This window comes from Bombus terrestris, chromosome 1, assembly GCF_910591885.1.
Source record: "Bombus terrestris chromosome 1, iyBomTerr1.2, whole genome shotgun sequence".
In the NCBI taxonomy this organism is placed as follows: Eukaryota; Metazoa; Arthropoda; class Insecta; order Hymenoptera; family Apidae; genus Bombus; species Bombus terrestris.
Window position 1 is genome coordinate 6,788,637 of NC_063269.1, and position 13,825 is coordinate 6,802,461.

At 35.8% G+C, this 13,825-nt stretch overlaps 1 protein-coding gene and 1 long non-coding RNA gene across 29 annotated transcripts in view; one reads left to right on the forward strand and one right to left on the reverse strand.

Annotated features, from left to right (window-relative positions):
• LOC110119577 overlaps positions 1 to 678 on the reverse strand; it is a 49,709-nt gene extending 49,031 nt beyond the window's left edge. For both annotated transcript variants that reach the window (XR_007223555.1, XR_007223554.1), the window contains exon 1: positions 228 to 678. This is a non-coding gene — a long non-coding RNA (uncharacterized LOC110119577). The remainder of the gene's footprint in view (positions 1 to 227) is intronic.
• An 18-nt stretch (positions 679 to 696) lies between these two features.
• LOC100649681 (patronin) overlaps positions 697 to 13,825 on the forward strand; it is an 85,553-nt gene continuing 72,424 nt past the window's right edge. For 14 of the 27 annotated variants that reach the window (XM_048404487.1, XM_048404494.1, XM_048404518.1 and 11 more), the window contains exon 1: positions 698 to 2,152. In XM_048404487.1, the coding sequence (XP_048260444.1) occupies positions 1,931 to 2,152 (222 nt within the window). In that variant the 5' untranslated portion in view covers positions 698 to 1,930. Of the gene's footprint in view, positions 2,153 to 13,825 lie in introns of all 27 variants that reach the window. The other 13 variants (XM_048404465.1, XM_048404477.1, XM_048404502.1 and 10 more) reach the window with 2 other exon arrangements.

Genomic DNA, 13,825 nt, shown 5'->3' on the forward strand with positions numbered 1-13,825 from the left:
CAACGATAATTTTACACAGGAGTTCAGTTTTAAACAGAATTTTAAATGTTTTGAACGTTATGTATTATGAATTAAAGAAATAATTAAATTCTGAATATCATATAAATAACTTAGTACATAATATCAATTATTCCATACATAGTCCAGTAAATATTTATTATATAATTTACTTTGATTTGCAATGGTGTAAAAATGCATGTATATTTAGTATACAAAACGTGACATACCAATTACGATGGAAACCGGTTTCATTGTTGCATCTTGAGAAGTTGATAACAAATCTGTTAAACGCTTTAGATTAGATCTAAAGGAAACCCGTTGTCACTACGATGTTCATTATTCGACGATTCAGATAGGCACGAGATTTTTCAAACTGCATTTCGACCAATCAAATTCGATCATACTTGGTTACAACATATTTAAAATTAACTCGTTTTCAATCGATAGGCTATTTGAAAAACTTTTAATTTTCATCAAAATATACATTAACCGCTAACTATCTATGAAACTGAATATCTCTCGCACATTTAAAACATAAAATGAAGAACTAAATCATAGTTCTTAGAAAATATCGTTGTCGTGAAGTAATTCGACTGGGAAGAACATGGCGACCACTCTCGAATACGTTTCGATATATCGTTAAGCGATATTCTCGCTTCAAATCGATGATCGTTTTCACGATGGACGGCGAACGTGCCGTGGGCTTGATGTTCATACGAAATGACGATTTTTCGTGCTGACAATGTTTCTTGCTTGAGAATTCACGTGCATTGGCATATGCGACTGTGATTTTCGAGCGTCTCGCATAGGAAACAGATAGTAACGATTGTGAAAAACCAACGAATCGTTAGTGGTGCTAGTGCGAAGTTTGAGCTGTGTACGACAGTAGTCTTCTCGTGTGCTTTCGTGCCGCTGTCAACGAATATCCGAATATCCGGACCTTAGTTTAATTATATAAGAAAATTTGATGAAACGGATAAAAAGCACGTTGTAAATTTGAATTCAAAGAACGAGCACACGCATATTCGTCATTTATTTGAAGGAAATAAGAATCGCGCGAGGTACGCCCCTTTTACAGGTGCCAATACCATTTTTGCAACACCCATCGAGTGAATCGACCACCGAAGACACCTCTCGAAGAAGCTGAATTTCAAGACGTATCCAAATTTCTATGGTGATATGCTTCTGTAATTTTGAATTGAATACCTGTAGTTGGTTTTTCCGCTGTTTCGCGCAAAATCGATAGAGAAGCTCGCACATTACCCGAGGAGTGCGGAACGCGCGACGAGTCTTGCTGACAAAAATAGCAGGGTCCACGGTAGACACGATAGAAGAGTGTCCTTAACTACTACTGTTCATCCTTTGCAGTGTTTTATCGTGAGCCGGCATTATTTCGACTGTAACTTTTAACTTCTCTGCGTACGGCGCTGCTTGTCCAAAGAACGCTATTTGAAGTTTCAAAACATCGTGTCTATTGCAGCCTTGTGTATGTCCCGGCACGAGCCATAAAGTAGCCTGTGATCATTTCAATTTTCTGGTTACCGATCTTACTGTGAATGTTATACGTAAATCGATTGGTAGGTGAGTGATACAAAATGGACTGAAAATCGAACACGGCATCGTTTTAACGCAGATAATTTACTCGTAAGTGATATTACTGTTGTCGAAGCGCACAATCTAACCTTACTTCGAGAAAAATTTAGCGGTATTTGTGCCACCTAACCTTCGCGTTCGTCAAACGGAGTGTTCGAATTGTTCAACGTAAATTCGTAAACGTGCCCGATGATCCCGTGACGGAAGAAATATTGGCGTGCGTGTGTCGAGTAACGCGAAATACTTTGAACGCATTGTCTCGCCGGCTATGACGAGAACAAGGACCCGTTCGATCGGATCGTCGCTGCAGCCGTCGCGAATGCTGTGATTTCGTTGAATGTGGAGTGCGATCACGCGCCTCTTCGTTAAGGGCAAAACAGAGGAATCTGCCCCGAGGACGAAGGATCGGACGTGTGACGGCGTGCCCGATACGGTCGTCCATGTTTTCGACGCAATGGATCGTAACGCGGGTGACGATCGACGTAAGGGCCCTGCCGGCGAGCAACACCACGACGGAGCCGAATCCGAACACTTCTCTGATGCCTACGATTCCCGTCAGGTATTTATACATGTTCTACTTTTACTTCTAAATTCTATTATGGCTATATCACTGAATATTTACAAAAATTATCATTTTGCAGATTAGAAGCTTGACAAATGTAATTGATATGACGTTACTTTGTTGTAAATAATATAAATGGTAATAGTTGTAGATAAGAAAGAGAGTAATGTATGTTTATATTGCAGTATATGTAATGTAAGAAATACAATTGACATAGATGCTATTGTTTAGACAATAATAGCGTTGATTTTATTTTAAGTTACTAGTCTGCAAAATGAATTGACACGTTCAAAGTTGTTCATTTGATTGGTTTCAAATTAGGTTTCATCTGATAAAGAAATAGTCGTTATCCTGTATTTTGTATCTTGTATAATTTTCTGTACGCTGTATCTTCCAAAATATCGGTATTAGATCTTTAATAAAAAGTATGCTATTAATGTATAGCAGATTCTTGTAAAGTACTAGGAACATTATAAACTTCCATGTATAATATTTTTACATATTTTCTTTATGTTGAAATTTGTACATTTTTATTCAGACAACTTTTTATCACAGATGTTTCCTTTGAAATCCTATTTTTGATAGGTGATGCTTAGATAATATTAGTTTCTTACCAAAAGAATCACAGAATCATTGGAAGAACCATAAAATTTATTTTTGAAGAAATAGAGTAGAATAGTGTAATTTGTTTTTTAATTTCCTATATTTCTATTCGTTCCTCAAAGTACATAATACATACATACTTTGGAAAGCTAAATAGACTTGAAAATTTATTCAGCTTCATTTTATGGTACTGTTTCCTGATTACATATATAAAACTTTTCATTGTATGTTCATACATGCATATATTTGTGCTAGAAGAATATTTCCATATAAAAGTACTTGAAATAAGTACTAAGTCATAATTACTGCAGATCATATATGTAATTCTATGTGTAAGGTAGTTCCTTAGTTTGAGCGAAGCGCAATATTAAAACTAATATTTCTAATAAATAATCACAGAAATTTATTTATTAAATTTTAAGAACAATATATTTTTATTAAAAAATTAGATTTTAAATTATATCTTTTTATTAGATTTGTAAATTATTCCAGCAATTTTACTCACAGACATTAACATTTAGTTTTATTCGCAATTTTGCAATATATCATTTATTGATACTGCTGACACGTTTGTTATTAATTCGTGTATGAGTCAGCGGTTCCCAACTACTTTTTCGTATTTCAAAATTTCTTGTTATATTATTTTGTGGAACGTAGCATGAGATTCACTATTTCAAACTCAGAACTGTGACTAATTAATCTTCAATGCTCACGATAACATGTCAGAAAACATTGTTAAAAAAGTGCATGCTATCTAGCGCGGAGAATTCATTTTTATAGTATAATAAACTTGATACAATAAAAAATATATTTTCATCGACTAAAAAGAAGAAGAATGGCCTTGAAGTCTTCTCGAGGATTTCAACAAATGAGAAAAATGATTAAATTTCATATTTATCTGTAAATGTGTAAATATGTAAATCAAACATTGCAACCATCCATCGCTATACGATTATTTAAATTAACATCGCAAACGCAAATTACAAATAAAATAAATCAAATAAAATGCAAATCAATTTTCTAAGAAACGATCAGGAAATATTGCAGTTATTTTTAATATCGATATTTATTTATGCCGCACTTTTCAGTAATGCTTTCGTTTGACGAACCTTAACGTTATCATTATGAATTCTATGCTAAATTTCTACTAACTGTATGCTGAAATTTATATACAAGACAGACGCGATTCAGAGAAAAGAAAAATGCACAGAACTAAATAGAGTGTTGGTGTTACTGTTAATTTATTTTTCATTAATTCGAATTTGCAGAGACTATCGAAATTTCTCGTAAATATTTTATAATACGAAGATGATCTTCCCGGAGGCTGTTGTCGTTACGAACAGACTAATTCGACTGTAGAAGAAGAGAGCATAACGTTCGATCAATGAAAAGATATCTCTGCGCAACGCCTCGTGTCCAAGGCTCGTTACAAGCTTACTCGTTCTTGTATCATATTCCAATTATTTGTAATTAATGGAGTCTGAAGCTACACGTGGCAATCTTTGCGTGCAATAGCCACGATCAGAGCGACCATCTCGTTGAATATTATTTTAACGTTCGATCGGCTTAACTTGATCGGATCTCTATTAATTATCGTTACGTTCTTATTACCGCAACAAATAATTTTCTTACAAAATCTATTTCTGAATTGTTGAAATTTACATGTACGTGTATTTTATTTATTCGATGGATGGATTTGAATTAGTCAGGATCTAATCGATTCCAAACACTCGGTTAGACCATCACCGCATTCTTTAGCACGTGGGTCATCAGTGACCTACAGAGGACTGTTCGCTGAAGCTGTTATTTTCGTCGTTGGAGTTGAAATACGTATTATGGGGAAATGCTTCGTGATACGTTTAGCGAATGTATAATTATCGCGTTTAATACATTTGATGTAGAGTCGACGATGATTCATACTACGTAGTAATATTCTTCTAGATTAATAAAGTTCTTCTATGGCGCTTCATTTTGTTTCGTTATTTCTTGTAAGTGCAATAAAAGAAGATCAACGTCGTACGAGTGGTGAAATGGAAAGAAAACGACAACGTATATCAACTGTGCTATGTACTTTAAGCGAAGTATTTAAAAGGCATCGTACGTTACGAATTTTTACCAAGTTCAATGGGGAAATGAGTATGGAATTTGTATTAATCATACCTCAACGAGTATCGATCATTAGATTATATTCTTCTTAAGCATCAAGTACACTTGCGATAATAGAATAGTAATATCTCTTCGATAACATCTGATTCGTGTCATACTTATTATGTCCTTAATGAAAGTTAATAATAACCTCTGTCATTAAGACCATGTAAAATCAATGTTATAGAGACATGTAGAAATCGATAACTTAATTAATATTCAAATGTACTAGGAACAGGATTGCTTCATAATTTACTTACGATTAATGAAATGCAGACGCGATACTCAGCTAAACATGGCATTCAACCGGCCCATGTAATTTATGGCGTAGTAAAAGCAAGAATGTGTCAATATAAAATATCGCTTAACGTACTAACAAATAAAATTAATAAATAATAACTTATATGCTGATAGATACATCAGATATGATACTTGTGATAGTAATACAATACTATGAAACAGCATTAAATCTCTATAAACTTGTTACAAACTAAATCTTGTTTTGTCTATAAATATTCTGCCATATTTTCTTTTATCGTACATCTTTGTCCGATGTTTGTTATTTTATCTTGGCTTGCTTTTACGTTTAATGTTTAAAATTCTTCGATTAGAGAAGGCACATCACACGAATATTCTACTTTTGCATCAGCCTGTATGTTAATCAGAATTGAACGATATGGAGAATTGTTGAGAGCCGATTATCTTGCGCCTATAAAATATACTGTTTACAAAGGCAACGAATTATTTGGGAATAATAATGAATTAAAAGAGACGGAATAATCTATGACAAAATTAAAATTGGTACCATTCTCTATCCATGAGTGGAGTATCTGTCCGCAGTTATATTCTTCTGAACGTCGATGTTACTTTGAACTCGATCGTGTTCTTAAGTAAACAATTTTTCAAGTTTCGATCTTTCTTATTAAAATATCAATAGGCAGATAAGTTTTAGGGCCGTGGCGGGATTAAAAATGATATCTTTGCTACCAAAGAGGCGTTCCATTTTCGTCTTTTCCGTATCATTAATTATCTCGATAATTTAGAAAGATTGCAGAAATTAATTTTGATTAATGTTTAATCTTGATTTTGAATTAATGATTACGCGTTATATCGTTGCGAGAGACCAATAATTCACTCGATACAAATTTTAAGATATCTGATAGATCACAGCAAAATCCGTGAAAATTACTTTTCTAAGAGAAACCAAAATTCTTCAGTTTGTTCAAAGATTTCTGTACACTGGTATTTCACGTGCTCGTTTACGGGTAGCCGTGGCAGACTGTCGTACGAAAGCTATTCCCGAGCTGCGACGCTATGACGAATATGGCGTCGTTTCCTGTACGCAAGGTTATTTATTGCACGGTAAAACGAGCCTGTACCTGCGCGGAGAACCACCTCCTCCAGCCACAGGAGACTTTTTTTGGCACGGCGCGGCGTGCAGGATCTCCAAGAATCGCGACGCACGCTCGTAATTATCAGTTTAATTACGCCACTGTCGCTGACTTCGAATGAAGTGGCGCGAGCAACTCGTCCTTGGAACAGCGTTTGGAAACGTCGTGTTCCTAGAAACCCGATCTTCCCGTTTGTACTCACTGTGAACGCTGATTTATTATTATTATTTATTTTATTTAAGGACGCGTCAGCCTACTTTTATGGTCATTAGCGACCTCGATTAACAGAACAAGAATGTACAAAGAAGAATAAAATACAATAGGTGAATTACTATTACTGAAACTAATAGCAACCATACATTTTGAACACACACACACACATATATATACACGGTAAAATTGCAGTACGATTAACTTAATCTTAAATTAATAGGGTACAGTGTATGTTAAAGCTAAGTCGGTAGTTTACAGTATCATAACTGGCGATACAAATTAATATCTTTGAGAAAGTAAGGAGGATTTTCCGCAATGGTTTTGATGATTCAGTCATGTCTGGGAGACTAAATTTAATTTTCTGTTGGGAGACGTTACTACAGTTAAGAAGATGATTCGCAGACGGAATACAGTTAGAGTGATTGCATTTATTCGGCTGATTTGTAGTTATAAGGTGAGAGTTTGTCAGTTGTGGTGCAATTCTAAGTCTGGTGGAAATAATTTGCTTTTTCCTATTAAAAAGAAACGTTGAACGATGATTTACTTCAAGTAGAATTTGCATATTTTAGCGTTGCTTAATTCCGTTTTACGTTCGAGAAAATAGCATAATAGCCGTTACTAAACTTTGTTGAAAAGAAAACGTTATTTACTTGACGTTAACTCGTAACTGGTCTGACGATCGTTTCATCACAGTATAATAGAGAAACTCGTAGAAATATTTACAACAAGTTGTAAATAAATAACTTTCTTTAGTAGCGATTTTTACATTTCTCATTTTGCAAGAAAAGAAAGTCAAGCAGCTTTTCCATCGCTAGTATTGCAAATACTTTCAGCGTTTTATCCTCATTCTCTCATGTTTTATATTTCGTTCGGTAAAAAGGCATCTAGAATATTTGCATACACGTCGCTATTTATTCCTTGGACTGCCTTTTATGCTCGTGCACTCAAGAATACTAGGTAACTGGGTTACGCAGACACGTCGAACTGATTAGAATTGTGTTACATGGTGATATATGCATATGATAGCTAAAGAGAAATTATGAAATTTTTAGAACATCTCGTATCACGAGATACCGAGATAAGTTTACGGTATAAATTTATGCCACGGGAAAAATAACATTGATAAATGGAAAATTAAAAATAGGTGGATATCCCATGTACTATACGTAACCAATTTCCTTTCGCGATGTAATTTTCTCTCCCTCTGTAAATATAATTTTGAAGATAAATTTTCGTCGCCCCCATCGATCACGTAGATGAAAAATCGATTTTCGATGTATTAGATTATCCCAATAGTTTCCTTCGTCCAAGGAAATAATAAATGCGCTATATTTTCTGTTTTATATTATTTTATTGAATTATGTATGATCCATTTCGTTCCAATAGAATCAACAGAAACGGGTCATACATAATTCAATAAAATAATACAAAACAACAAATCTTGCGCATTATTTCCTTATAAAACGAAAGAGAAGGGTATAAGAAATTAAAATAAAAATGAAACTGCGAACTGATCATTTTACGACGAAACTCAATAATAACCTTATCGAAAAGAAAAATACAATTTAAACAGATTCCCCAAATCTTTGTGTTCGAATTTTCGATTCTCTCTGCGAGTATAACTCCAATTTCAGTTACTTGAAATTTCTGTGGGAATACATTTAATCGAAAACCAGCTCTACAAATTATTCCTTTGACGCGTTAAATCGTTATCAAGCCACGAAGCACACGTGATAAAAATATTCGAAACGCGAGACCCGGTACGTTTATAACGTTTTATACACATAACGTTTATAACACATCGTGTATAACGTTTTCTTCAACTGCTTAGGTATCCATTTTATCGGAGAGTTGAGCTTCCCATTGTTCTGTGCGGTTTCGTTGCACCGTTAATCCTGGCACATGGCAGCTTGCGCAAACCCGTAGCAATAAACAATCAATATGTAGGCATCATAGTGACCTCGTTATCGATGGTCAAGCTTGGCCTGTGCCCAAACGAACAGCCGTGTTCTTTCGGTTCCTTTTTAGAAAGAGGTGTCAGAAATGTAGCTGGCTGTCGTGCCGCAAGAAAGCGACGACGGACTTCTGCCAAGTGATCATTCTTTCCTCGGCTGTGAAAGAAATCTCTCTTAAACGTTGATTAATTCGATTTTAGTCACGCGAACTTTTGCAAAACTGTCTTGGCAATGGCAACACGGTGGGCATGCGAAAGGAGTGTAAATCGACTATCGATGATTCATATCATGATTTTTGCGAAAAAAAAACACTTGTACGATATCACAGCTGTGCTGCATATATCTACGCTGACTGACGAAAGTAATCGAACATTTGTGATAAGCGTTGGTTAAAATTACTGTAAAGCTATGGCTACTTGGAAATTATAAATTTGTGCCATTTAAATGGTCAAGATATAATTATTTCTTAAATCTTCAGTCATGTAGATTGTCTCATTTCCGCAATAGTCTTTCACGTTTTATATTTCAAATGACGAACTATTGTAATCTGTTAGAAGCTAATTATACAATTGCAGGTAATCTATAAATATTATTTAAATGTCTTTAAACATCGAATCGTTCGTGGAAGCTTGTTTTCCTCCTTCGGATAAAAAATGTAAATTGTTCACATGCTACGAATGTTCGTATTTAATGCATGACTCTGTTCTCTCGTCAATTACGACTGTCGCGTCGCAATAATTTTCCCTAATCAATGTCGTTTGATAAACTTGATGTCTGACATAATATTTGGTATAATTTAGGACCTACGTGTTACACGGATCAAGCGATGTGTAACTATGATTGAAGATTGAGATTGAAATCCGTGTTATCGGATGGCTCCATTAATTCGGTAGCATGACGATCGATGATAAAGACGTTATTGCACATGACGACGTGTTTAGACGTAAGTAGATTCGTCTGCATAGGTTCATTGGTCGTTGGATAACAGCTGTAATTATTCCGCCATGCACAGCTGTGAAATATCGAGAAACTGGTGTTGGAGAGACGAGTGTTGATCGTTCTTGTTCGTTTCTGTGAAAATTATTCATTAGCGCGCAGAATTATTTTGCATTATTTCATTTAATTATCCCGGAGTGAAAACTGTGAGAGTACACGTAGAAACAAAGTGTACAGCACCGATCGTCTATGGTTTGACACACGTATGCTTCGATCTAAATAAAGTGAAATTAATGGAAGAAAGTGATTTTCACAATGCACTGTTCCAAATTTAGAGATTGCCCAATTTAATAACAAGTGGTTAGTTAGAATTTAGAGAGCAACCAGGTGAACCACCATGGTACAATTTCAATGGATTTTTGTAAAATATTTAAAAAAATATTCAATCGAAGGCACTTTGCTCCCGATGTAAATATTCCACTAATTTACGAATTTATTTTATATTTGTTGAAAAGCAGTAGTATCCGATAATTTATGAAATATCGCACGAAGAATATATTAGATTATAGAAATTTAATATACCTCTTTCCAAGTAAAATATTACACGGCACTCTTTACAGATATCTGTTAATTTCTCATTAATGTATAAAATTTCATTGGAGTTAATATTTGATTCATTCTGCCATTTCTTCGCTACCGTAGACCAAATAAACATCAACGGTCAATCTATATCAAACGATTAGCTTGATTTTTGTATTAAATTAAAAAGTATGCACTTTTTACAGTCTCGTTGTAGACGTTATCAGAAATATGGTACATCTTCCTAAATATTTTAGTACGTGCCTTTATTAATATAACGTTGCGTGCAGAAGTGTGTAATTTGCTATAGACGATGCTATATAGAAGGATCTTTAAGCTTTAAATTGTTTCCGCTGATTAATGTTGCGGAAACAAAGTACCTAATCTAAGGTGTGTCGCATAACACCGCGCCGTGTCGGAGAAAATATTCTGGCAACGTCACGAAGCCTTAGCAACTGTTGCCAACCATATTAAAAATGAAACAAAAAATGAAATTTGTCGTCTTAGGAATAAAAAGCTTATACACGATGGAAAATATAATGCAAATGATCAAATATCTCATATATTATATAAGGTGATTTGGTAATCGATTGCTAATCTGACTCTAATGACTCGGACGTTTGAGAGGAATGACTTAAAGTCGAGAGAATGATCGAGACGATATTGAAAGGCACATTGCTGAAAGGAGTTAGTATCTAAAATCGTTCGGTCTCGTCTCACTGGGCATCATCATCGTTTCACACGGCCGAATGACTTCATTCAGAGCTTGGAATCGTATTCATCCTTCGTTCCCTATAAATAGCCTACGCTATTTACTTTCTGAACATTTTTTCACTCTCTTCTTGGTAGCAGGTAATAAAAACTGAATGGCGTTTGCATTCGAATAGTCCGTTTGCACGTTCAATGTGTTAGGTACATCGCCAGATTCTCTGCAACGTGACCGAGAGGAGATTAATGGAAACGTATCATTTCGATACTCTCGTTTGAGTTTCTGCAAAGCTATTTAACTTGGGAATTACATACTTGAAGTCGGACGAACACCGAGCGAGCACTCGACTTATCTTCGCGCGGATAATTTGAACGATAACAAGTAGAAATTTGCTGTAGGTTATGCGAATTCGATGGATCTTCGTGTGGCAGAGAAAATTGCGTCTGTGCGCATTCAGGTTGGTATATTTGATGTATTCGCGAGTTTTGCCTCGCCCTGTGAAGTTGCCATTTCCAAGCGCAAATTTTTATCGCGATTGGTACTCGACTGTTTACGATTTGTCCAATTTTCTCGTTTGTCCGTTTGTCGAAAAAAAAGTTGCGATCAAATAAAAAATGTTCGCGTCAGCGCCGCGCGTTCTTTTTCGTCGCAACGCGAAATTTTCGTTCGACTATCTTTCAAAAAGGAAGTTACCATGAGAATTTTGTTTGGACAAACTTGGTCAAATTATACCTCGCCAAAAAATTAACAAAAAAAAACTGTTGCATCAGAGAATCGTATCATCGCACCGTCATCAAAAATCGACTTCGCAGGATTACCAATATCCAACTCCATTTGCCATATTCTAAAAATCAAACAATCCATTCCTATATCGTCGTTTATTTTACACCGAGATGAAACAAGAGAAAGACACGTTAAATCCGTTCAGCGTTCATCTCCATTTGAAAACTCGTTTTCTTCTTGTATCACGAACGGTGTCACGAGGAAGAGAATAAAATCGAGCACACTCTACTCTTGGACAAATAATGTCATAGCGTACAAAAATCCAGCTATAGAAGGTTAATTGCGACTAGCCGATGTCATTGTATCCACCAGTCTAAATAAAGCTGTGCTTGCTCCAATGATCTTGACTGATCGATCACGTTTGGTCACGACCAGTGCTCTCTCTAGGCTAGAACTACTTACTATCGAGGCTTTTCCGGGACGTTTTACATTAACAATCGCCTGCACGGTCAACTCTGACGAGCTATCTTTCCAAGAGGAAAATCGCCGTGGTACACCTTGACGATACCTTGTAGGGTAATCGAAACGTTCATGATGTATGCCTTGGATGCCTGTGACTGACTCGCTTCTCACACGTTACACGATGCTGCGATTCATATTGCGTTGGTTTCATCCTTGCGAGACGCTCGCCTTTGTATTTCTATTATATAAGATAACTTTGAATGTCGAATTTGTGTTTTCTTCTCTCGAATGGATACTCGTAGGTGTAGTTGTTCCTTGAAATTATTCTCGGTTATCTTTCTTTTATATACGACAATTTAAATAGTAAGTAAATATTTAACTTGATCTAACACACGTAGAAGAATACAATTACCTTTGCGATTTCCTAGATTTTAGCATGTTTGGGATTAGAAGATTTGAGTAATTATGATTTTTAACATTCTGCATCCGAGTTTTATTTTTTTCACTTAACCAATAGTTAGTAGAATTACATACTTAACAACAACAAATAGTTTTCAAGAGACTTACTCCATCGGCTTATCCGCTATTTTCATTTGTTTCTATATCGTAAAGCCGCGTGTGCAGAAAAGTCATGGAATTTTCAAAGATCGTATTTTCGACAAAAATCGCGACGGTTCGGGTCTTTCTTTTCAATTTCGAAATCCAATAATCCGTGACTGAGAAAAATACGACGATGGTAGTAGCGTGGGTAGCGAAGGCAAACGCGAGATATCAGCGTCATGTAGAACTCGTAAATGGTAGAGGCGTTGGGGCATGGGGATAGGTTGTTGTTGTTGTGTTGTACGCGTGCATTTACAGTGTTTGGTACATCCTGTGCTGCACAGTGTAGCTTCGGAGGCTGCGCGAAGATAAATCGCCAGACTCGAACAAAGGTCACCAACATAGAGAAAAGCCTTTCGAGCGATCGGTTCAATTAAGAATTGAAACCTTTATTCACGTGATAAATGATGCATTAGCGAGAGAAAGAACAACATTTTCGCGCGCTGGTTAATCCCTTCGTTTGTTTAAACGAAACCGTTAAATATTATTCTCATAGTGAGTTTCGTTGAGTTGCTTGCAGGTTGTCTTGTCGACCATTCGCGGAGAGACGCGATCTCAAGAAGCGCGTCAACAAAAGTCGTAAATTCCCGTTACGATTTTACAATCGAAACTGATCGATCCTCTGATTCAAATAATATAATAAAGGTAGTTGAATTAATTATAACGCTGAGGTAACAGGCTATGATGTATTCTTTATTTCAACAACAATTGTAGACAAGATAATTACGCTCGTTGCGTATATATATAAATTAGATGAGTTATCAAAAGTAGATATAGTTAATGAATATATGTTGACTGAGTTAAAGTAGTGAACCCTGTGCAGAGGTGTTGACTGATCTGTAGTCGTAGATCCAGCAAAGTTCGGTGATGATGCTGTCGCTTGCTGGGTGTTAGTTGCTTCACCATCTGTCGCTTACGGGTGAACATTCTGGGAAAAATAGGAAAACCCATGTTTCCCCAATTTTACCTGGTGGAGCAATAGCTACAGGAAACATCTTGACCCGTAAATGTTTTATACCGCCGTAACAGTCACGTCGAAATGTTTAATTTTACGACAGTTCTTTATGATTATTATTGCCCAACTAATTATATTGGCATAGCGAGTAGGCGTCTCGACCGAGGGATGGATTCCGGGCTACGCAAATTGTCATCGGACGTAACACAGGTATACCCGATTTTTGTTAACTTTACTAAGAATTTTGAACGTTTTGAACATCATTCGATATTTCGATTTTAAGGATAATTATTTCCCAAGGAAATGAAATCATAGTTGATTACTACGGTTTATGTCATCGCGATGTGGGAACTGGAAATCAATAGTTGCTATAAATAAACCGTTCGGTATTGTTACGAC